Below are 25,305 nucleotides of genomic sequence, written 5' to 3' on the forward strand. Positions count from 1 at the left end.
TGATAGGTTGTTGACACACGTAAAGCTGGAAAACCCGTAGTGCTTGTATGGGAGGTTTTGCGAGAGCGTTCCTCAAAGCTCCTGCTCACTTGATACGCCCTTCTGTTCGATAAAGATTCTGTAAGATGCTGAGGACGAAGCAACTCACTGTTACGCTGTAGGTTCCTACGACGCAAAAGTGCGTCATTTTGGTTTTGGACTTGAGATTGCGAGGGAGTAACATTTAAAGAGACTGCCATGTAGCTTTAAGACCGTACTTATAAACCTTGAAATACTGGAGTTGTGTGGAACATGCGGATGTGTAATCTATTGTCTCTTCTTTTGCACTTCGCAGTTGTTCGGCAACACAGTGCTGGCTGTAGTGACCTTCGACCGGGCTCCGAACTTGGGCTACGCCGCCGCCTTCTGGGGATGGGCGCTGGCGCTGACGCTGGGGGTGCTGGTCGCCGGTGGAGTATCCGGTGAGCGTCAGGGCACTTACGTTATTTTCTATCAGGACGCGCGTCTGGTTAACCTCCCTGCCTTTCATTCATTTCCTTCCTCCTCCGACACACGTGCTCGCCCGTACACAGATGTGCTCTCGGTATTCTCAAAACAATGCTGGAAGTGGCACCCAGGGGATTGCGCAAGGCGTGCATCCGCAGAAGCGTCTCACGCTAGAAATTTTTTCGTAAGAGCTTCACAAGGGTGGAACTTAAGGCTAGTCGTTTATTCATGATCGATCGAAGCAGCGCATAGACACGGAATTATAATAAACAACAGAAACGCATGCACTGACTTGCAAACAATTTCGTTTGTCATAGCACGCCTATTTATGGTGGCGACGAACGATCATGTTCGTACGAAAAATTTTCAGCCAGGAGGAATATGCTTAGTAAAGCTTGTTGCTGAGCTAGTTTTCAGGAATATGCTAGATATATCATTAGTGAAGCCTGCTGGCCAATGGCAGTTAGCACTTATGAACTAAAAGCGTTGTGAATGGACCATTGGCATTTATCGCGGGATCCTACACAAACCTGTGAATACGCCCAAAGGAGAGAGACTTTATACGGAACAAGGCAAGCGACATACGTTGATGCAACTGCCGCGACCGTGTGCCAAGAAACACGATCATCGTAGAAACCCAACCTGAAAGCGCGCCATATAGCCCCGAACAAAGGCGCAGTAAGTCTCACGTTAAACAGGCGGGAGGGCGTTTCTGCCAAGGTTAAGTACGTGCCGTCAGCTCTGTAAACGTTGCTGAAGAGCTTCGGCAGCCGCTATACCTGTTTCTTAACACTCAACCGTGTACACGTTGTTATGATCGGCCTGCCTGGCTTGGCGCCGCTTTGACGCATGAGACGTTGCGGCTAAGATTACCCTGATTTCTTCCGGGTCAGCGGTTCCAGAGATGCCCCAAGAGCGGCGACAACACGAAGGTCGTTCGTCTAATATTCTCAGGTTGTCTGCGCCCCTCGTAAAACCCTTTGGGCACGCCTGACCAACTGACAGTTTAGGAAGAGTTGTTGGCCGTCGAGGCGGCTTGCTTTGTCGTCAAGGTGCCCCGGACAAAGGACCCAGCGTCTGGGAACCGTCTGCGGATGCATTTCCCACGTTCCCCGTGGCGCCTTGTTGCCGCTGTTTCCACAACACGTGGCCTGCCTGGCGCCGCATACCCATCATTGCAACAGACTACGAAATTGACTTCCACGTAAGACTCAACGTCTTCGTGCTGTGCCGTGTGTGCGCGGTGGGCAGTGTTTTTCCCTCGCCATGGGACGAACTGGACGTGCCTCTTTCTCCTTTCGTGGGTTGGGAAGGAGGCGGCGTTTCACCTTCCCCTTTTGGGGGCGGAGGTGAAGATGGAAATTTTCATTGGACTGTCCTGGCCTCCATTGTTTTTTCCTACAGGGAACCCTGGGAAGGCCAGCACATAAAATGCGAGCGCCGATGCGCTCCCGTCGAGCTCTCACAAGTTCTCTCAAGCTCTCACGAGCTCCGGGAGCTTCCATGATGCTAACCCCATCATGTAGCAACACGCTACCTGTAAATAAACGTTACTGTTAGCAGCTCCGGGCTCCTCTCCTCGACATCTCCCCGGGACTCTGGCTGGCTCCGGTCCTCTGGGCAGACCCCTGATCACATCAACTGGATGGCAGCGGTGGGATGCTGCTGACAACTGGAACTCATCAACTGGTTAGCAGCAACGGGATGACCCATGCTTGACTCGGGCCTCAACGATATGGTGAGTGCTTGACTTTCTTTGAGTTTTGCCAGGTTTTAGCTTTTGAAGTTTTCTAAATCTGTGTGTAATCTTCTGTGCGTATAGGCTTCGTTGTACCGCTACCATACGTCACAGCTATTCACCATTTTAGCTTTCATGTTCTAAAACTGGCAGTGTTTTACCGTGCGTCTAGGCTTCGCTTGTTCGCTACCTAACGTCACGGCGGGTAGAAAGTCCTCACTCGTGAAGACCATGGAGTTGGTAAAGAAGCTAGAGAGACCAGACCTCTTACTACTGTGTGAAGAGCTGGGAATTAAGGTTGGGAGAGAAGAGAGAGAGCCGCAACTGATTAGGGCAATTCAGGAATGCGGTGCGGAGGATGACGAAATTGAGGAGTGCTGGGAAGAAGTAGAAAAAAAGCAAAAAGAGGCCGAGAGAATCAAAAGATGGGCTGAAGAAGACAGGATAAATGAGAAAAGGCGATTGGCTTTAGCCCTTTATCAGGCATCAAGTAACCCGAATAACGAGAAAGCAGCCTCAGATAAGAAAAAGAAAGGCAGTCCTGCTAAGTCCACGTCTACAGTGAGCCACTCAGAAGATCGAAAGAAAGAAAAGGCGTTTAAGGCTAGGAAGCCGGTTGTATGCCACCGTTGCAAAGAGCTAGGTCACATCGCAATCGGCTGCCGCAAGCCTAGGAATGTTCTCTGTTTTCGGGACAGCAGCGACAATGATCTGGAACAATTGAAACCCCCCATTCAGGAATTAGTTGAGGAAAACGTACCGCGGGACTCTGCCGCAACGTTTGATAGTGTACATCCGTACTCTTCGACAAATGAGGTGACCACAGGGGAACGCCCGTGTGCATGGCAAGTAGTGGGAAATGAAAGTGTGTGTTTGCCATTAGCCCGCGTTGAGAATGAGGGACCGTTCAGACTGCTCGCCACGGAAACTTTGGTGTCCCAAAACCTGCCCGAGCATTATCCCTCTCAGAATGACGTGGATATGCTTTCGAAAGGCCTTTGTTTTGGTGACGAATCGGCGGCAGCTATGACGGATCCGATGGCCTGTGAGTCTGCTCATGAGGTTCCGGAAGCAGAAAGCAATGAAGCAGACTGTAAAAGTTCAGATGATGAGGCGCTTAGCTTACCACGAGAGGGAGAGGCGCTCAGCATAGCGCGAGGTGATGAAGCGCTTAGATTAGCGCGAGGTAATGACTCTCATCAAGGAGAGACATCTGATGGCGAGCCGGCTGGTTTAACAAGTGTCGATTGTAGCGTTGTTTCTGAAGTGCAGACAGCTAGAAATAACGCCGAGGATAAGCCAGTTGAGCCGCCTGGAGTTTTGAGCAATGGACTTCCGAGTATTATTGCCGAGTCGGGGAGCGTTCCGTGCCGCCCTGAAAGAAAAAGGCGCCAGCGAAAACTTCGGGGAAAGGGGAAAGGTCCAAGTTGCCTCGAGCGGAGGCTGGAAACACCGAAAAAGTTCTCTAAAAGTCAAAAGTTGCGGCTCTCGCACAAATCGAGATTAGGCATGAAGCGTGTCGCGAGGGCCAAGAAAAAGAGACGCCGAAGTGGTCGCCTGGTTTCATCATCTTTGGTGAAGGCTAAACGGTGGAGCAAAGCGAGGTGGTGCGTACGCGACTGTAACGACAAAGGTCCTCCCCCAAGTTTGCGAGAGAGTGACCGCTGCTCTGGGCGGCCCACAATGAGGAAGCTTAAGCGTCCGGGTGCGTCTTTGTCGAAGTTCGGGGCCCGCGGAACAAAGGTCACCGTCACTGTGTGCTTCGGACAGGTTGGCTTTTTGTCCCTCCGTCGCGATCTGGCCCATCGACAACTGTGGTATGCGCGTCCCCCCAGAGTACGTCTGAAAGGGTGCCGCATGAATTTACGCAGTGTCACGAAGGATACTAAGAATTTGTTTTGTATCCAGTTTTATTATTGTTTTGTTTAGCTGTCTAACGTTTGCATGTCTGCCGATGAGCAAGGACTGTGTCGATTTTTGAGTTTTATTTTCCTCCTCATCTTAACTGCAGACATTGAGACATTTGTTAAACTGCTTGTTTGCTTACATTTTTCAAAAGCTAGCACCCGAGTAGAGGGTTTTGCGCTGATTTTAACAGAGAAGTAGGCTGAAGGTAAAAAGCCTCTGTTTAAACCTTATGTTTTTGCAGTGTAGTGTAGGTTCTTGCTTTTGTTGATTTTATTTTATCCGCATAATGTTCGGACAGTGTAAGGCTACCAAGAATTTCTCTTGTATCCAGTTTTGAATTGTTTTGCTTTTAATGTTCGCGTGTCTGCAGATGAGCAAGGAATATGTCGATTTTTGTAACTTTTATTTTCTTCCTCATGATAACTGCACACATTAAGATACTTGTTGAACTGAGTGTTTGCTTACATTTAGCGAAACCTAACACCCGAGTAGAGGGTTTTGCGCAAGTTGATTTTTAACAGAGAAGTAGGTTGAGGGTAAAAGCCTCTGTATAAACCTTGTGTAAATTGCAGCACACGTGTTAGGATGCGCATCAGTGTAGTGTAGGTTTTTTGTTTCTCCGTTTGTTTTATTTTCATACGCGCAAGTTTGATTTTGAGTTTTACTTATACTGTGAGAGGCGTAATTCATTAACTACCTCCTTTCGTTTTGTTTCGCCCGTAGCACCTGCGTGCCTTGAACGCTGTGAATCTCTCTGGGAAATGATACAAAACGTTAGGCTGTTGATTTGCTTCGCACGTAGTAGGTCTGAGTTTGTTATGGCTTCGTTATCTGATTCTTGATTTTCACGAGTGAGCGCACCCATTGTAAATTTCTAGGGAGTTTTACCAAAACTGTAACCTGGCATTTCTCGAGGTCAGTTGAGTGCCCTATGTTTGTTGTGCCTCGGGTCTTGCGTGGTTCGTTTCTGGCGTTTGCTGGCCATGGCTCAGGTCCAGAGATTGGTGCAGCCTGCGTCAACGTCTACAAGGGAGCAGATCTACGGTCTCTGCGGAGTGCTTTGGTGCTGCAACCCCTTCGAGACCTCCTGTGACGGTGGACGGGCTGTTATGATCGGCCTGCCTGGCTTGGCGCCGCTTTGACGCATGAGACGTTGCGGCTAAGATTACCCTGATTTCTTCCGGGTCAGCGGTTCCAGAGATGCCCCAAGAGCGGCGACAACACGAAGGTCGTTCGTCTAATATTCTCAGGTTGTCTGCGCCCCTCGTAAAACCCTTTGGGCACGCCTGACCAACTGACAGTTTAGGAAGAGTTGTTGGCCGTCGAGGCGGCTTGCTTTGTCGTCAAGGTGCCCCGGACAAAGGACCCAGCGTCTGGGAACCGTCTGCGGATGCATTTCCCACGTTCCCCGTGGCGCCTTGTTGCCGCTGTTTCCACAACACGTGGCCTGCCTGGCGCCGCATACCCATCATTGCAACAGACTACGAAATTGACTTCCACGTAAGACTCAACGTCTTCGTGCTGTGCCGTGTGTGCGCGGTGGGCAGTGTTTTTCCCTCGCCATGGGACGAACTGGACGTGCCTCTTTCTCCTTTCGTGGGTTGGGAAGGAGGCGGCGTTTCACCTTCCCCTTTTGGGGGCGGAGGTGAAGATGGAAATTTTCATTGGACTGTCCTGGCCTCCATTGTTTTTTCCTACAGGGAACCCTGGGAAGGCCAGCACATAAAATGCGAGCGCCGATGCGCTCCCGTCGAGCTCTCACAAGTTCTCTCAAGCTCTCACGAGCTCCGGGAGCTTCCATGATGCTAACCCCATCATGTAGCAACACGCTACCTGTAAATAAACGTTACTGTTAGCAGCTCCGGGCTCCTCTCCTCGACATCTCCCCGGGACTCTGGCTGGCTCCGGTCCTCTGGGCAGACCCCTGATCACATCAACGTATACATCTATCGTGCGCGCAGCCCCTTGTTCTCGAGGCGGAGTTACGTGATAAACACGTGCTCTTCCTTCCGTTTTTCCTTGTTTCACGCTACTCCCAAAGGCGATAATGCTGAACAATGGCACGCTAAGCTGTTGTATTAGAAGTATGCATGAATTTTCGTTCCTGGACCGTTATTAATATGGCCCCAGATGCCTCTCGTTCGCGCTAACATACGTTGGGAATAAACTTTGTACACCGCACGTTACTGATACCGGTTTCCCATTTAGTCGTAGAGGCTCTGACGCGGAGAAAAATATTAAGTACCCCAAGTTCGTATCTCAGAATTTTTCGGGGTCAGATTACTTCGAAGCCCAGCCCACATCTCTCAGGATCTAAGTGCCACGTATTAGCAATATTTCTGAGGCTCCTCACCTGCCGTTTCCCTCCCCCCTGCAGGTTCGCAGTGGCATCTTATAACATCCCGGAGCAGCACTGTGACTACGACAGACGTAGTGAAAAGCACCTGACTAGTTTGAGTTATTTGAGGTTCTTTCAACGGGCGCTTACGTGTACTATACATAGCGAAATTTTCCGCATTTATGTTGACCAATGGCATGAAAGAAGGTTTTACGACCCACTACAGCGGTATAACCAAAAGAGACTGCGTTCGTGCATTCGTGCAGGAGCGCACCTGAACCCTGCCATCACGGTCGCCGTGACCACGGTGGGCAAGTTCCCGTGGCGCAAGATCGTGCCGTACATGGTAGCACAGTACATCGGAGCATTCCTTGCCTCCGTTATACTGTTCATCACGTATCGCGGTGAGTATACTTCTTTAATTTCAGTGAGTGAGTGAGTGAGTGAGTGAGTGAGTGAGTGAGTGAGTGAGTGAGTGAGTGAGTGAGTGAGTGAGTGAGTGAGTGAGTGAGTGAGTGAGTGAGTGAGTGAGTGAGTGAGTGAGTGAGTGAGTGAGTGAGTGAGTGACACCTTCGTGCAATTAGATTTTCTGTGATTTTCTGTGAAGCCTGCATTGGGAATTTAATATTATGAAACTTTAATTCTGCTGGGTTTTAAATCCAGGTGCTTTTTTTCTTCAAGCAACACTTCGAGGTTCTCGGAATATGCGCACACCGGGGAAGGCGCAAGGTTTTTGAACCCTACCACCCTCAGACATTGAAAATAAAACTTGTATTTCCACATTATATTTTCTTAGAGCACACGCTAGTAAAATATGTAAGCGACGTGAATGTACAGTGGCGCTCAATATTAATTGTAACACGGTAGCCATGATTGAAGGGGCTCAAGCCTACACTATAAAACTTGTAATCGTGAAATTGGTTTTTTAAAAAAAGACAGTTGTCGAAAGCGTGTTTACGTCACTGGTTGATTTCTATATCGGTGCCACCGTGCAATGTTGGTGCCGCTTTGACCACAGGCAGCGTGTTGCAACTCATATTGGGCGCGATTATACTTAGGTGCATTTCTCTCGCGGACTGAGGATCCCCAACCTCGAGGCCTTACGAAAACACGAACAGCTGTAAGGAACAGAAGCCGTATTTGTTCGGCCTCGCACTATTTTCAGTTTTTCTCGTATTCACAACAATGCCTCTCATCGCTCACCTAAGCACTTGTTGTGCCCGAAATGACTCGGGTCCCGCGACATCTGGACTGAACGTGCTATAAGCCTGTATGTTGTTTCTTCAAAGAACTGTGCACCTTCAGTACCACGTCCCACCTTTCTTGGCCCCGTCTAAAAGCAGCTGGATGAGCCGGCATCGAAAGCGAAATAGGGACGCTGTGCAAAGCACAATGACATTTTGTCTGCTGTTTGGATTCCCGCGTGTGTCCTATTTTTCACCCGCATGCGTCTCGTAGCTGCTTATGCACCTCCTAACGAAAGAAGCGTGCCAACAGTGCTGTTGCCTACATGAATGTTGACGGATCATGGTCCTGAGGATGCTTTGCAGAAACAATTATCTTCGAAATAGTAACGTTCGTAAAAAAAAACGAATGATTAGTCTGCGCTCGAGTGCTGACTGATCGGGAATCAATACATGTGAATTCCATGAGGAGGACTGGCACACTTCTATTTAGACACCCTCACGTGCCGAATGGCAGCCTGCTTGACTTGAAAGAATGTAAATCCAGCTTAGTCACGTCATATCAAACTTACACAGCCCTTGGCAACGCACGTAGTCAGGACCGGCGCACTAACAACGCCTCTTGTCTCTGCCGTCCTTGTCAAAATGGCAGTTTGAAGGATTCAAAGAGTGAAGGGAATGGCCTACGGCTGAGCAATATTACGCATACTGCGTGATCCGGCACTGTTTCTACGCTTTGTGCAAAAACTGTTCGGTTAGTTCACTCGAAATAATATCAACAACAAGTGCGGAATGTAGTTGCATGGCTCCTCCAGAAACCTTAAATTGTAAAATGGACGAAGGGTTACGCTAGGTGAACTGAGACATTCCCGCCATTTGGCGATACGCAACCATACACCGAGCACTAATTGTTAACTATAACAAAGATAAACAGAGATGTACTACATATATTTTAGCGTGAGTTAAAAAAAGACACACTTCTAGCAGCAGGGAAAAACGCGAAAACCAAGGACGCCGAATAGGCAGACAATAATCAGACGTAGCGCTGCGCTTCACGCGATTGTTGTGTGCCTGTTCTGTGCTTATCTACCAAAACTCACCGAGTAATCTAGCGACAGCTCAAGGTGCAAAATTCATGTGGTTTGGGAAGTTAATGGAGAGTAAATCAGGTTGTAGGGATTCCATAAATTGCAACACAATCCTATGAAAAAAATTCGCGAGAACGGGATGTCGCTGTAGCCGCGGTTTCGACGAGCAGACTTGTCTACTTCAGGGAAAGATCCGTGGATGCTTGAAGAGATGCAAAATTCTTGAACACGGGGCGTCGCTGTAACGTCGGCTCCAGCGAAACCTCGTGTTCACGAATCCCTTCAAGATTCCATCTTTCCCTGAACTTGTGCCTTTTTTTAAACACAATCCTATGTGTGATATATGTAGACTAAGCCCGATGCGCGAGTCAACGAAATGCATTTCTCATTAATTGAGGCAAATCGCAACCCTCCACAGGCGCACTGGACAACTACGACGGTGGAGTGCGGGCTGTGACGGGATCAAATGCTACCGCAGGAATCTTCGCCTCCTATCCTCAGGAATTCGTCAGCACTGGCAATGGCCTGGTTGACCAGGTAAGAAACGGTTCATGCGACACCGTTCGCTCAGTATTGAGATGCTCTGCGAAAAATCGAGAACATTCTACTCGGTAAAGGTGGGTGACCGGCGGAGCTGACGGGCGCAAGATCTCCATTGAGAGTTGTATGAGGGATGTGTAAGCGTAGCGTTATTAGATGCGAAGTATCTTAAAGGGCCCCTCACCAGGCCACATAGCAAATTTTAGTTAGACGCTGGAAGTTATTGTGTGCCGAATGAAGAGCAGTATGCCGCAAGAATTTTTCAAATCGGTTCATTACCGGCTGAGAAAAACAATAATTTGTAGCGGCGCGAAACCATGATGCGAGGAGGCAAGTTTCAAACCCTTGCCACTCGCCTCCTGTAGCCTTAGCAAGCCAAATCCCTTCCCTGCCCTCTTCACTTGACACATACGCATGAACACGTCATGCGCATGCATAGTCACGTGCGCATGACGTGCCCGAGCCAGCTCGAGCACGCGAGCGGCGTTGCACGGCCGCTACCTTTTTTTATGTAGCGGCCGTGGGCGTTTTGTCGGCGTTCTCTGTGGTGTACTGCCTGTTTCTGCGGGACGGGCATGAAAGTTGCGACATTTGTACGGGCACGAGAGTGGCCGTATCATCAGCCAGTGGCGCATTAACATGTACTTGGACGCGGTAGAATAAATGAGCACAATGAGTGCTCGAACGCGCCAGAACATTACTTTCGTTTCCAGGGCTGGCGTCTGCTCGATGCGCTAACCACGGGGACACGAACGCAAAGGAAACGGAGGCACATTAGCCCCGCATCTCGCTGCAATTCACGAAAAAAAAATGGAAAAGACGAACACATTCCCTTTGCGTGTCCCATTATTCCTCTCAAGTTTTATTAATCTATTCAAGCTACAAATTACACAAACTAAACATGTCGTGTCAAATAATTATCGCAGTGTCACGTGCTACTGTTGGCGACGTCAGAGCACAGTCGTCTACGTAGAGGAGCGACGTCACAGCACTATCATCTACGTAGTGCCATTTTCTCATGTACGTCACCCCCCCATTCTCTAAAGCGTGCGCCCGCGAGAAGAAGGGCAAGCAGCGTTCACCTTGAAATTTGACCCATTTCCGCGGCGCGTAGCGTTGCAAATTTTGGCAGACGTGATCTTGAACGCCCAATGTATGCATTGCGCCCGTCAGCTCAAAATTGTCAAACCTGGTGAGGGGCCCTTTAAGGCGGAGCTCAATCCGGTGGTGGTGGTGGTGGTGATGTGCGGCGTGACCACCCTTACTGCGCATGCGCATACCCTCCCCACACACTCCTCTCCACTCCCCTCACCATTCCCCCTCTCCACTCACCCTCTCCCCTTTCCCTCTCCCATTTCCTTCTCCCCTTCCCCTCTCCACTCACCCTCTCCCATTTCCCTCCCTCCTTTCCCTCTCCCATTTCCCTCTCCCCTCCCCTCTCTCCTCCCCCTTTCCACTGTTCCTCTGAAACGCGGGCTAGACATGCCGAAATTCTCTCCTGCGAAACGCCGCGACGAGCTCGAGCGCATGCGCGTACCCTCCCCTTCTCTCTCCTCTCCTACGCTGTCCCCCTCTCGCCCGCCTGTCGACCGCGTTCCCCGCTCGCCCTGTGAGAATTAACGGCCAGGCTAGATGGAAGATACGACGCGCGTAGCGTCCCTCTTCGCGTTCCACGACGCGAGGTCGGTAGCATGCCCAACGAACGCCAACGGAACGCGATCGTGCAAGTGCTCCGGCTTCGCATCGGCACATGGTCCCCTTTAGCGGGAGATGGTGTCATTTTTGTAAACTTCAGCCTTCCCTAGAACGCTGTTTTTGTGCGGCATTGGCATTCATGTATAGCAGGGGTCTCAAACTCACCTCAGCTAGCGGGCCGCAGTCACGAAAATTTACTCCTGCAAGGGCCAGGACAGTGAAGAAGGTGAAAGAGGAGGGGGGGGGGGTAGCTTGTACAAAATGTCAGCTAACGTTGCCATTTGGAAGGCCCTTCTCAAATATTATATACGGGTCATTTCTGAAGCGGATTTGGCGCAAGGATTCCAACATGTCGATACCGACCTTGATCTCCAGAATGACTAAAATCTGGACGCCGATTTTGAATTTTCTTTCACGGGTATGTATCAACATATGGTGACCACAGGGGACGCCACATAAAAGAATTTTTAAGAAAGTCATGCCTCTGCAGATAATGAGCATACTTGTTAAAAAATAAATAAAAATAACACCGGACGAAGAGAGCCATGTGCAGGCCACGGGCCGCAAGCGAGAGGTCGGCGGACGGCGTGTTTAAAACCAGTGTTGCATAGCGTCAGCATCTTGAACGGCCCCTTAAAGAGCGCGTGGCGAAACACATGTTTGTCATCACATGTTCGCAAAGCTGCAGAATGTCCCTGATGTGTGCAATTCTCCCTGCCGGCTTTACATGTTATCCTGCAGAGGGCTTTGATTCCACCACCAGTACACCACCGTATAACAACGGGCAGCAGCCGCGACAGACGCGCCGACGCAGCGGCCAATGGCGAAACAGCAACTGCTGTTGTTTTTTGCTCCTTGCACGCAGCTATCCGCTGGAAACTAGCGTACAACAGCTCCACTGCAAAAGGGCTATAGCCTGAGGGATTTTCATGAAACACGTGATTTCTTATAGGTGGTTATAAAACAAGCTTCAGCTAAGCACTATGTCGCAACAGGGTGGACTCTTACAGCTGGGTAGACACTTGCAGTCAACTCACACAGATGTGCCCTTACAATGGACCGGCGCCATCCGTCACTGCCAACCATATAAGTTTATCCAATAAACGTTTAACTTAACCCATCACCACAACTTCTTTCTAGTGAAACCGAGCACATACACTAGCGGCCAGAGTTCTTCTAACGCACACTTCTATCGGTCTCAATTGCGTAAAATCGGCCGGCACCCATATAAAGTGGGAGAAGTAGCCGAAACATGTTATCGCCTAAAATGCACGTGAAAACACTGCATATCTACAAGAACTCCCAAATGAAGACTCTACTGTGGATCTACGGTTGTAAGAACCATGTGTAAGAATAAGTAATGACTCGCCATGGTGGCCTAGTGGTTTGGTGCTCGACTGCAAACCTGCAGGTGACGGGATCGAATCCCAGCCGCGGCGGCCGCATTTTCGATGGAGGCGAAAGTGTTTGAGGCCCGTGTACTTAGGTTTAGGTACACGTTAAAGAGCTAAATGTGCCTAGTGCACACCGGGCACGCAGATGAAAGGAGTGTCATCTCGTCTCGTTTTTGGGCGACTTGCCGCCAGTTTCATCTCTCATTTATTTATTTATTTATTTATTTATTTATTTATTTATTTATTTATTTATTTATTTATTTATTTATTTATTTATTTATTTATTTATTTATTTATTTATTGCAATGCTGCTGGTCTAGATTTCAGAGCTTGAGCAGGAGTGGGTTACAAGTTGGCACATTGATTACATTAACAAAAAGAAATAGGATACAGTAAAGGCATACAATGTATTGCAGCATTATACTTAAATACAAAGATTACAAGAAAATGCTAAATTAGTAAGTTTATACAGAGAGATGCAACAAATTAACATCAGTAAAACATCGAATCATACAAAAAAGGTACAGTAAACACATACAAAGAGATGCATCATTGTAGTTAAAAAAGAATATTTCTTAGTAAATATATGCAGAGAGATGCGATAAAAGACTGTCAAGGATCATGTACATCATAACTATGTGTTATGGATTCAAAGGCATGCAAATGAGATCTGTTTTCATCTCTTCCACGCAGATCGTGGGCACCGCGCTGTTGGTGCTCGCCATCTTGGCCATCACTGATTCGAGAAACATGGCCGTGCCTCAGGGTGTGCAGCCGCTGTTCATCGGCCTCGCCCTGGGTGCCCTGATCCTCTGCTTTGGCTACAACTGTGGAGCGCCCCTGAACCCAGCACGAGACCTGGGCCCCAGGGTTTTCACCGCCATGGCCGGGTGGGGAGTTGAAGTCTTCAGGTGCGCACCCCTTCTTCTGGGACTCTTCGCGAAATAGTCGCGAGAGCTGTGCCTCAGCACACAAGGCGAAACAGCATTCTAATGTGGTTGCGCTGAGCGAAGGGCACGAAATACTAATAAGGAGAACAGGAAAGGCACGTGCAGCTGGACTAGTTGGTTCTGGTGAATACACGTGAAACATTGTACTGGCGAACAAGGACACGGACATGGTAGCAAGAAACGCACAATGCCAGACACACCTGGTGTTGTGTGTCGCTTCCTACCCTGTCCATGTCTTTATTCGCCAGTTTCAAGTATGTGCCCAAGCTTTCAACTTTCAACAGTTGAAAGCTTGCGCATACGCGTGTCCTCTTCTCTTCGTTTGTCTTTCCTGCCTTTGGCTCAGTGCAACTACATTAGAACGTCGTACCGACTATCCCAAGTTGAAGCTTTAGTGAAGCAACATTCGCACGTCAGCAGAGATGTCAGCCACGTGTCAGCCCGAAGACATCAGTATCGCTGTCTTATAACTATGCCTCTTTCTCGATTCTATGTCATTCTTATCATACATCGCTCACGGACGGGTGACCCAGCCGATAGCATTAGTGGAGCGTCGCTCTGACCACTGATGTAGAGAGAAAAACGCGAAAAGGTATTAGCACCGGAAAAGGAATCGCTACAATATAACGGCCCAGATGTCCCACCCGAAATTCCATCTTGAGTCGATGAAGTGTCTGCTTACGTCTTGCACTTTGGGAGTGTCACATTGCTATGATCGTGTCATCATCATCTTCTCATCATCATCCTTGTTATTGTTCACGATTAAACACTAAAACAAGTTTAGAGAGAAACGTTCTCGGAGGCAGCTGCTGTTGTATTGAACGGCACCAAAGCCGGATATATAAATTGAAGCGGCCTACAATTTTTTTCCTTTTTTGTTTAAAGAACCAACTCATGTTTCAAATTGCCGCACACGGAACAGATGCCCCATTCGTCCCTTAGATGTATTGCTTGGTCCTATTGACGGTATCCTTCGGTACACTTGATGTGGACCAGCAGCAACAAACGTAGCTCTGGGCAAGCTCCGGTCCCTTTCAGAAGTGCGGAAAGGTGAACGAGCATCGAGTACGTTTGAAGTTTGCACAGCTTCGTACACCAAAATATTACTTTTCTATGAAGCATTTTCAATTTCGCTGACCGGTTTTCCTTTCCTATTAAGGCGAAAGCCTTAGATGCCTCATCGAACACGAAAAATGACAGTCGGCGGCGTGAACACGAAGTGAGGTAAAAATCATCATCACGTGATGATGTCATCATGAAGTCACAGGTCGCCAAAAATTGTGACACCATCACACGGCATAGCCGATTGGTCGAACGTGGGCCGATCTCGTAGACAGTGCTGCAAAACCACTGGAGGCGCAGAAAGCTTTCGGAAGGAGGGAGGAGGGAGAGGAGGGTCAATACAATCTACTGAGAAGAAGAAGAAGCAAAATAAGATTACTATTGCCTTCGAGTCGTCTTAGGAAAATGCATAAGGGGACCTTTTTTTTTCCTCCTTGCCTTCCCCCTTTCTTTCTCTTTCTGTTTGCGAATAAACACCGTGCCTTAGCAAAAAGCCTGCTGCACTAGACTCTCTACAGTTGTATAAAAGTTACTATATAAGGTCAGCCCCATGAGCCGACGTAAATGCTTAGCAGTGTATCGTATCCGAAATGAAGAATATTTATATGACCATATGATGCGCAGCTACCGGGACTACAACTGGTTCTGGGTGCCCATCGTGGGCCCGCACATCGGCGCCATTGTGGGCGCCTGGTTGTACACGCTGGCAGTGGAGCTTCACTGGCCCGGATCGAGCTACGACATGGACAGCGGTAACACGGTATCTGCCAAGGACGGTGCGTACAATGCTCCCCCATAGTAAACCACTAACAGGGAGGAGGTTGTCAAAGCAACGCTTCGAGCTTCTGCCCCAAGACTCGCTTGTTGTACCACTGTCCGCTTACCGGCAGTACAAACCGCAGGGTCCACGATTGTGAGTGCCACCACAGCCGCGCATGATAGAACTATAGCGCAGCATACACGTTTACAGAGGAATAGTGGATACTGGAGATTGATCTCCGAAAGCTATACTGAATAGCGATACTTAATGTCGATGTAACTGAGTCTATCCTAGAATCAAGCATTGAAATGTAATCACAAAACTGTGCGCGGTTCTTGAGCTTTTGAAGTACCAGCCGAAAACCGTGCCATTCCAGAGCTCCAACAGTGACGGCAGTTATAGTTAAAGCTAGTGGCTGTCACTATGAGATGTTTACCAGCGCATCTGAGCAGGGAACAGGGGGCAGGAAAGAAACGCTGGACTACGGCATTTCTTTCGCAAAAGGCTGAAGACTCACATAAATAAGGGAAACAAATGCCGTACGCGCGTGCCGCCAATCCTTCCTACCATGGATCCTTTGCTTCATTCACAGACGTAGCCCAACATTAATTATTGGGTATAGTACAGTCAACTTCTGAAATTTGCTTTTATATTTTTTGAGGGAAGTCTTGAAAGTGCTGACAGAGGTTGTCATGAAAGTGAGAGGTCGCCTTTTAGATCACTGAAGGAAACATCGTACCAATAGCAGTAAATATGACATCCAACTATGAAGTCTCACCGATGCATATAATTAGGAATCAGACTGAACGTACGAAAATATTTCGCGGACGCTGTGGCGCTGCTATACACGGTTTATCAGTAGTTCACACAAATGACAGCAATCAAAGCGCCAGTGTTCGTTAAATGCAAATAGTCTCATAAACCCTGTCGTAAATAGTGTCCAGAGACGTATGTAACTATTATGTGACTGGAGTAAGGTAGGGACGGCAACCAGTAGAAAAACAGCAACAACAGGTCGGCTGCACTACACAAAGGAAGCGATAGCGAAAAAAAAAAAAAAAAACTAAAGAGAAGGTTCCCTGAACGGGCACACCCATCGTCACAGATACTGTTGTCGTTACAACCTGCGCCTACGTAAATTAGACACAGGTAGCGTCTTGCACAGAAAACTAACTGAAACAGCCACTAACATGTTCTCACGATGTAGTCGTTTCTAACTGTGCTTCGCCAATACATATGTTTTTAAAAAGAAATATACAAATATTTTGCGTCGATGTCTGTTATAAGCAATTAAACTTGCACAGCGCTTTGCCAGATTGGCGTCGAATGCGAGCTTGGGACAGTAGACCGACGCGTTGAGCGTTGACTGTGCTTGCAGTATCCGCCATTATTACTAACACCTAACACGATAACTCACCTGGGGAATGTTTCGGCACTAAGGCCTAACCGCATGCCATACTCTCGACTGCAGCACTAATATTACGCACCTTCGCCCTTCGTTATGTTGTTTATTGTTGTTCTTGTTGTTGTTTTCTTCTACATTTGGCGGAGAGAGCACCAATATAACACCTTCTGCACACTTTACAGCACCTCGATTCCAATTGGCCAATCAGAATGAGGCAATTTTTTAGAGGTAAGGACGGCCATTTACTGAGCAACCACAGATCGCGAACCGCGTTTCGTTCAATAGCAACAAATGTTCACGTAGGAAGTTCGCGGCGACTGCTAATCATCTGCCTGCATTTTCACACACGCTTATTACGAAAGGTTAGACGTCCCAGTTCGTCATACCATTACTTCAGCGACGATAGTTTTGAGTGTCCAGACGGAACAGTAATCTTGCTGGCCTAAATGTATTTCTTTTAATGACACTATCTAGAAGTTAGGCAATTAATAATCACTATATATTCTTTAGAACAGATTGCTAAATTTTATTAATATTTTTTTTTTAATTATAACTGAAGCGTTGTGCTAGCCCGGATATCGCAAGTGGTAGGACATCAAGCTCTTGAGGGTCGTAGTTTAGAGCCCCACGTTGGGCGCCAGTCCTGGAAACGTGAATTCTGGACTCAGCCGTGACCATTAAGAACGCCCGTCAGACAATGAACAGCCAATGTTTAGTCGTCTTCCAGAGAAACCAAGCCAGTCTCTGAGATGCTCTGCAGTTCTGCGTGCGCGCACTAGAGCTCAGAATATGCCGCACCCCGGGTAATAATTCGCACACCAGCCAAAGAGAATTGCCCCGTGGCGTACATGTTGCTATTGTGCCATTTAATTAAGTAATTGGTTGAAGCAAGTAAGCAGTATAAGAGTACTATACTAACTGTCTTCGAGATGTGCGTCCTGCAAACAGTCCATCTAAAACGTCATTGACATTTCATTTAAAATCAGCCCGCAAAACCTTTCTCGTATACTCCAGGAAACATAGTTAGAGCCCACACTAGCTTCGTTGCTGTTACAGAAAACGGATATGTCGAAACTAGTGCTAGTTCAAGACTCCCATTAAGTTGACGTACTTAGAGCAACGGTTGACTTATATTCCGTGATAGCAAAGTAGTGGACATGGACGTCGCTGAAACATTGCGTAAGCATCATTACACTAAAGCCCCAATTATTATGGAAAACTTTTTTGTCAATCTTTCTTCTTCGGAAGTTGGTCGCAATACCGAAGCAATAGACGGCCCCACTGGTTTCTAAAAATAGGACGCAGTATCTGATACGTAAGTGGCATTCGTTTAAATTCTGCTCACGGTGTAGCTCATATGGCTACAGCGTTCAACTCAAAGGGCATATGACGCAAAAAGTTTGCGTGGGGAGAAAGTACACCAGAAAATGTAGAAACTCGAACACAGATTTGCGCCTGCAAAGGTAACAAAATTCTAAGAGCAGGCTGCTATACAGGGTAGCCTGGCATGCAAGGTCTATTTGGGATAGGAAATGTCAGTTCGGTGCTTCTAGCCAGAAACATTCACTCATGCTCATCAGTGGTAGGCCATTCAGCTCTAGTCTTCCTCAAGACTACAACGCCTAACATTATCCACAAAGAAAGTGTGAAACGTCACTTATACGTTATGAAGTACTCAGAAGGTCAGCCGTCATTTCTTTTCACGAAGTCATTGTAGCACTGAAGCGCCACCTATCACATATTTGTTAAAAGTGGACTGCTTCCTAGTGCTGTTGCCGACTGCGCCCAACGCCATCTTCCGCTTCCTGCAAAGCAAACTTGCTGTTTCTTAGTCCGTAATCTTCCATCTCAGGACTACGTTAAAGGTTACGTTAAAACGTACAGGGTTGCATTAAGTTACGTTAAAGCAAATGACACGCCCTTGCTATCACAGCATCTATGTTCACCTGTCCTTATGCCGAACACAGAACTTTCGAAAACGTCATCTTAATTTCACTCACCAAACCAATTCACACACGAAGAACAGATGGCAATTGTTGCTACTTTTCAGATGGTATCGGACCAGACAGTGTTCGAATGTGAAAGTAAGTGCGAAGTCGCAGCATGCTCGAGCATGGCGTCCCCCGCACCGTGTTGCACACTGCTCGCTTTGTTGGACTGAAGGAAAACATGCGGATGTGGCTTTGTCAGGAAAAACGTATTTTCCTAGACGCAACCTTTTCTCTTGTTCTGTTCCTTTTTCTTCTGCTCCTTCTCCCTCCGTTGTTTCTTATCCCTGAATCCTACATGTACGATACATTTCTTCCATCAACACCAATGCTGCTCCAGTATTCACTGCTGCTGCAGTGCCCTTAAATGAACATTACAAGCAAATATTAAGCTTAACTTTGTCGACAAGTGTGTGTCTGCGGCTCTCAGTTCGAATGCCGTAAGCTAGAACACAACGTAATGCAAAACACCCAGGCCGATGCGATAGAGCAATCGATGCAGCATCTCCCTGTGACACTCAGGTTCGTTTTTTTCAATGCCTGACCACACCTATCTTTTTCTTTATTTTCACACACAAAAAAAAAACAACTTCATTGAATGTCAAGGTCTCGAACATCTCAACTTCCACCGATGTGTACTTTGGCAGGAAATGGCTTGATCCTCGGAAGCATTTTTTCTATATCATTACATCCCTTGTCGCTATCAACATAATTTGGCCACTATTGAAACCATACCTCTGCAAATGGAAAGTGAGGCATTGAAACGCGTTAAAGTGTTCCGAAATCTTTGACAAGAGAGTGAATTTGCCAATGCCATGATATCAGGACAAATTAAAAAAAAAAACACAGTGGTGCAATGAGGATTTCATTCTTTCTACTAGCTTGCTACATGTTCCAGAACCTAAAAAGAGAACAGCTCATTGTGAGAGTAATCGATTGTCTGGTACTTATTACCTTTCGAACATCATAGGTTAGCCACACGAGCGTGTGTTAACCGCAGTCATGCCTATATGACATACATACATACATACATACATACATACATACATACATACATACATACATACATACATACATACATACATACATACATACATACATACATACATACATACATACATACATACATACATACATACATACATACATACATACATACATACATACATACATACATACATACATACAATTCCTGGACCCAAAAGCACGTCCGAATGCTTCCCTTCTGTCTAGCTCAAGCTCGCTCAAACGCAATATTTCCCGCTCCTTTCCACCCTTCCACAAGCCCGCATTGGTCAAGTAGACTGTGGGTAATTTTATTATCTCGTATTGCTTCATTCACGCCAGAGTAGCACCGAATTTCGCTTTATTTCCTTTGCTTCAGCTTTTTATGTAACACGCTATCACTGGCCAGATAATCACCACGCTGCGCTTCTCACGTCACCGTTTCGGTGATTGCTTCATTCACACATCCGGTTGCCGCTCCCCAGCAATTACAAGCGATTACAGATTCCACAGCGATTATCGGCTCCCAAGTCATCGATACGCCTCATAAATACACTTCGGTCTCAGGCGAACACAATCGGTTGATCTATCACCTTTCTGTCCGCGAAATATCTAAGATTACATAGCTCTTCATGGTGTTTTGCACGGCGCGCAAGTCCTCACGGCCATAAAGTAACGACAAATGCAAAAAATAAGGGATTGAAAAGGGTGCAGCGACGGTGAAACGCATTCACACGTGATCACGGCATTACAACTGATATGCAACAGATTTTCCCAGGAAAGCCAGACATCAAAATTCACCCCACGATTCTCGACAACCGGAGAATACTGATCCTGTAAGAGAAGTTTATTGTTGCCGCTCAGATAAGAACATTTTTTAACGACACTTCGCGACGAAGTAGCGTTAAGAGATGTCCATATTATTTTTACACCCGTAGTGCTTGAAATGGCGACCAAGCGCATGAGGACGATAGCATGTACTGCATGCAAAAATAACCCATTTGCATGCGCATTTGCATATGTTTCGTTCATTGCATGATAACCGAAAATTGCACGCATGTAAAGCACGTCATCGCACTCGGCGAGCATGTTTGCCTGTTTTGCATAACATTCTTGAGATTATACTGTTCCGTAAAACTTTCTTTGTGTGCAAAGTGAACGAAAAATATTTTAAATAGGCGATATTCGTGAGATAAGAGCGCAGTTTAAAGCGACGAGGTTACACAAAATAACATATCACTTTGAAAAAAAAAAAAAGATTACTGGCAGTCTGAAAGGCTGTTCATTATTTGCGCATGTTTTTCTCGCTTACAAATGTTTTGCCTTTTACGGATATTATTTATAGCACTGCAACAGTTTTCTTGAGAGGGTTCGTAACCTTCAACAAATGCTATGTAGGAACGTTATTGTGCTTCCGTGTTTTCTCGTCTAAATGTGAAGTTATTTTCTTTTTATATCAAATGCCACGAATATTGTCTTTCTGTAGCCTCCCTCGATTCAGTTGTGTGCAGCTGCTGTAGCTAAAATGTCGTTTACGATTCTCAAAATTATTTTGCGTTGCATTTCAGAACCTGTTTCGTCAATGTAAAAAAGCTCGGATTAGTATAAAAGAAGAATAACGAACGTTATCCATATTCCGCGCTACTTCTCGCATCCTTTATAGCGACGTCTAATCACGCTGCGATCAAATAAACTGAAAGTGATTCTCACATTTCTGAGTAATCTTCAATTTCTTGTTTGACACGGGCTCATTGGTTAGAACGGAAGCAACCGAAACCTACATCATACGTTGTTAAAAGCCTCTGTACGAACACATTTACCGCGCCGTTTGTAAAAGAAAACTGCGGTTTTGTTTGTTTATTGTGTTGTTGATGTTGTTTAACTTCGTCACCATACGCAACAAAGACTGATAGCGACGCAGTTTATTATAAAACATGACTATCAGTTCAGTTCTCTAAAACAAATGAAGCGAAACCGGAGACTCATCTTATGAGAACGCAATACATCGAAGTTGTGTATTTCTTCATTCAATGTGCACCAAAACGCATCTGTCACTGAACGAAGGTACAGCAGATCTTTAAGAACAAGAGGACACGTTCTTTTGGACGAATGAATTCCATAAATGAATAATATAAACATTCTAAAGAAAGTGTTACAATAAAAAATATAAACACAGAGCTTTATACGTCGCACATCTGTTCAAGCGTACACATCATTTATATTATCTGTCACTAAACGGACAGCAATTTTTTTATTTTCGTGCCGACATTCAGTACATGTCAATATGAAATGTGTGCATCATCCTTTGACAAAGTTCGCTGATTCACGTGTGCATTCATTAACTCATTCTTGTGTTCTCTGTTCATCTTTTTTTCATCTCCTCCCCAGTTGAAAACGTCATCCAAATGAGAGGAATCAAACAGTGCGAATTGAAGAACTGAACGCGGAGCAAGAAACAGAAAATGGGGATTAAGAGAAACACATGTGGTTGGTTACCGGGAAAAAAGAAAATCATCGCCTCCCCCCAACATTCACATACAACACACTGCACACAACTACAGTCCCACCGCGGGGGCCACCACGATCGATGCATCCGATGCGAGGCAAGGCGTCTCTATGGAGCCGTACACATCTCATCACAAACGTACAGTTCAAGCCTGGATCCATCACCCGGCTGGTGTGGGATAAAAAACAACGAATCGCTGGACTACTGCTGAACATATGGACTTCATCTTGCGGCGCAACTGTATTTCGAAGCTCTCCTACGCGGTTTTGAGTGTTTTCTTCAAAACGCGAGTTCATCCTCTCTCACTGCACCACAAATCAATGTGCGGCTTCCTGCCACTGTTTGCTGCATACAACTTTTATCTCACATTTAGTAACTACGCACTCTAGAAACCATGTATCGATCGAAAGGAATCACATATCCCGTGGCTATCTGGATACTAGTTATGGACATCCACATTCTGGGCCATTTTCCTTGGTCTTCAATTGTGAACTGGCTTTCGTGACGTGGCAGAAATGACGCATTAGCGATGACTTGCCATAAAAAACAACTGTTTTCTCTCAAAACTTGTATGAGTAATATTGATGAAGTAATCTAAACACGTATTCACAAAAAAGCATCTTACGCTAAAATATTCGTAAGAGAATATTTCAGCCGCTCACGGTGCGAGGCATATCATTAGCGAAGCCGGCTGCCCAATGAGAAAAGCCCTTGCGAAAGAGGAGTTTTGTTAGTTCGGCGCCTGAAGTACTAAGCGTTTTGCCAAACATGACAGGAACTGCTTTGAAGATGTAACCATGGTCTGCAAAGAGCGCGCGAAGTGTAATGAAAGCGGTTTTTTTTTTTTTAATCTAACAAGTAGTTTTGCGGTGCGAGCGCGTTTTTCGCAACTCTAAAAGCTTGCCAAAGATTTCTGGTCTTTCTCGCTGCTGCGATCTTTAGTAACTTTATCGCCTCTTACGCAAACGACGATCGAAGAAAAAGTAAATAAAGAATAATAAATCTTCATGCTGCCCGCGTTCTCATATACATACCATACCTCATGTTGTTCATTTTTACCAATGAGTATTTTTTCCCTTCCACTTGTTCATTGGATTATATGTATAGATATTGTTTCTTCTGTTTCAACATGTTATTTTCCATTCTTTTGTCGTTACTAAGATAGCTAGACCTGTATCTCTCTTTTTACAGATTATCTGCAGATTTTATCAATCACTTTCCAGTGAGTTACTGCGACACACTATCTTTCGAGAAAAATAATCATTCCTAACGAAGAAAAAAAACTTCACCGCGGATTTACGCTATTCTTTGGCTGCATTCCATTTAATAAAAATGCACAACGCTTCTGCTAAACGAAGATGTTAATAAGAAGCAAAAGAAAGATTTTTTTTGGGTGTCCATTGATGTATACTCTTGAATCCTGAGCATTACGCTCGCCTGAAATCTGATGACTGTTCTGTTTCTTTCTTTTCTGCAGCTATATATTTGAGTAAGCCACTCGATGCTTACGTTCTTTTTCTGTGCCGCTATGTTTTTATTTAAATCACACACTCGTGCCACATTTGTATCCTACGTGCTTTGTGTATACACCCCCCAACCGCAGCATTCGTTTAAACACTGGGCTGATGTTATCAAAATATAGAGACAGAGCTATGTTTTAATAACGGAAACAGTGCGTGGTTTCACTGTCTTGCTTTTTTTTTTTGTCGAACATGCACGTTTGTAATATGCGCAAACGCAAATGTTAATCCACGCAGCAGCTTTACATTTATCCAACACTGCGTTGAGAAAAAAAGAATAAGAGAAGCCGAGCGAAGCGCGCGCTTATATTTGCCTGTATTCGCGTTCTCTGGATTGTTATTACTGTTGTTGTTGTTGTTGTTACGTGAATTTCTGTCACATCTCGTCCATCATGTATTCCGACAAGCGGTTACTGTTGTTGCATTGTCTTCACTGGCGTCCTGAAATAAACACCACGTTGTAGTCTGTTAATTAGTGTACGCTTCCGTCTCTCGTTCTTTTCGTAATGCAGAGCTGTTTGCATTTTTTCTTTTTGCGAACGACCGGAGTGACATGCAAGAACGAGGATCAAGCTTGGAGGAAAGCACTTGATCGAGCTTAGTTTGACGGCGGTAGAAGTTCACTCTTAGGCTTCACATCCTTGCGCACTAAACAGAATAAAAAAAATATGGAATTCATAAAAGAGTAGGTATATAGCGATTGAATTAGAGTGAGGCGCTGCGTAAGGAAAGTGCGAATGAAAGGAATGAATGCCGAGATACACGGTCCTGTTTGTGACGTTCTCTTTGCGACTTATCTCCATAGAAGTATGATCTACCTTGGATCTTCGATGCATCTCACGGCGTCTGGTAAGTTACCCGCACAATCAGGGCGGCGAGAGGACACGGCATTTGTATTATACAGCGCGAAATCGCGCATAAGTATTGCTCATCGAGGTATCTCGGTGTGAACGCGTTATTCATGTTGAAGCCAATATCAACAGATCAACGTTGACAAAAATCACCGCCCAAGCATACCGCACACACACGGTGAACCAGCAAAACTGAAACGTGCAGTCCCGGCATTTATCAGTGGGTTAATCCCGACGGGTCATTAAACTCTTTCTCGATTATTGGTTACGTCTGTCCAGAAACTTTCAATTGTTGCTTGTCGCCCGCGTGTTCATTTCTTCATTATTAGTGCACCAGTGGTGAGTATAGCGGGGCTTGCCCAATTTCTGTGGGACGTACGCGCTAGGAGTTTTTGCGCACGTAGCACGGACAAATTTTGGTTTCACCTAGCCATACGCAGCGTCGCTGTAATTATTTTGGGTATATAGACTTTACGAGAGACGCCGAGCGGTGTATTATAATGTTAAGTCTATGACCCGTGCCCTGCCATGTTTTGTCTAGGGAGTGCAGCAAGAAATCATCTAATCCTCACCTGCATCCTCATTTGGGATCCATGCCGTCTTCACTGACACTCAGTTGCCCAGTCTTATTCTTAAAACATACAGGGGGGATCGAAAGAAACGTGAACAGCGCGGCGCGCTGTTTTCATCGCGAGCTGACCTTGGTGGCAATAAAACGATGCTAGAGATATCCTTGATTGTATCGTGGATGCCTCTAGTGGCTTTTTATTACCACCCATGCTACAACCGCTTTAAAGCAAATGCGAAACAGCAGATGATTTTAATTGCCGAACTGTTCGCGTTTCTTTCCATCGTCCCTGTACGTCCTAAATCCGCTATCAGAGCGT

General features: G+C 46.2%; 2 protein-coding genes across 9 annotated transcripts in view; one reads left to right on the forward strand and one right to left on the reverse strand.

The window, feature by feature from the left end:
* LOC119385134 (uncharacterized) overlaps positions 1-25,305 on the reverse strand; it is a 332,809-nt gene that overhangs the window by 59,239 nt on the left and 248,265 nt on the right. The gene's annotated exons all lie outside the window — the stretch shown is intronic.
* Positions 335-24,039, forward strand: LOC119387495 (aquaporin-7; the record flags this gene model as incomplete). Of its 8 annotated transcripts, none has more annotated exon segments than XM_037654898.1 (8): positions 335-461; positions 6,737-6,874; positions 9,161-9,279; positions 13,065-13,282; positions 15,008-15,159; positions 16,731-16,776; positions 18,599-18,632; positions 21,930-24,039. In XM_037654898.1, coding segments are annotated over 6 exon segments (798 nt in total), but the record flags the coding sequence as incomplete, so codon positions are not given.

This window comes from Rhipicephalus sanguineus, chromosome 3 (genome assembly GCF_013339695.2).
Source record: "Rhipicephalus sanguineus isolate Rsan-2018 chromosome 3, BIME_Rsan_1.4, whole genome shotgun sequence".
In the NCBI taxonomy this organism is placed as follows: Eukaryota; Metazoa; Arthropoda; class Arachnida; order Ixodida; family Ixodidae; genus Rhipicephalus; species Rhipicephalus sanguineus.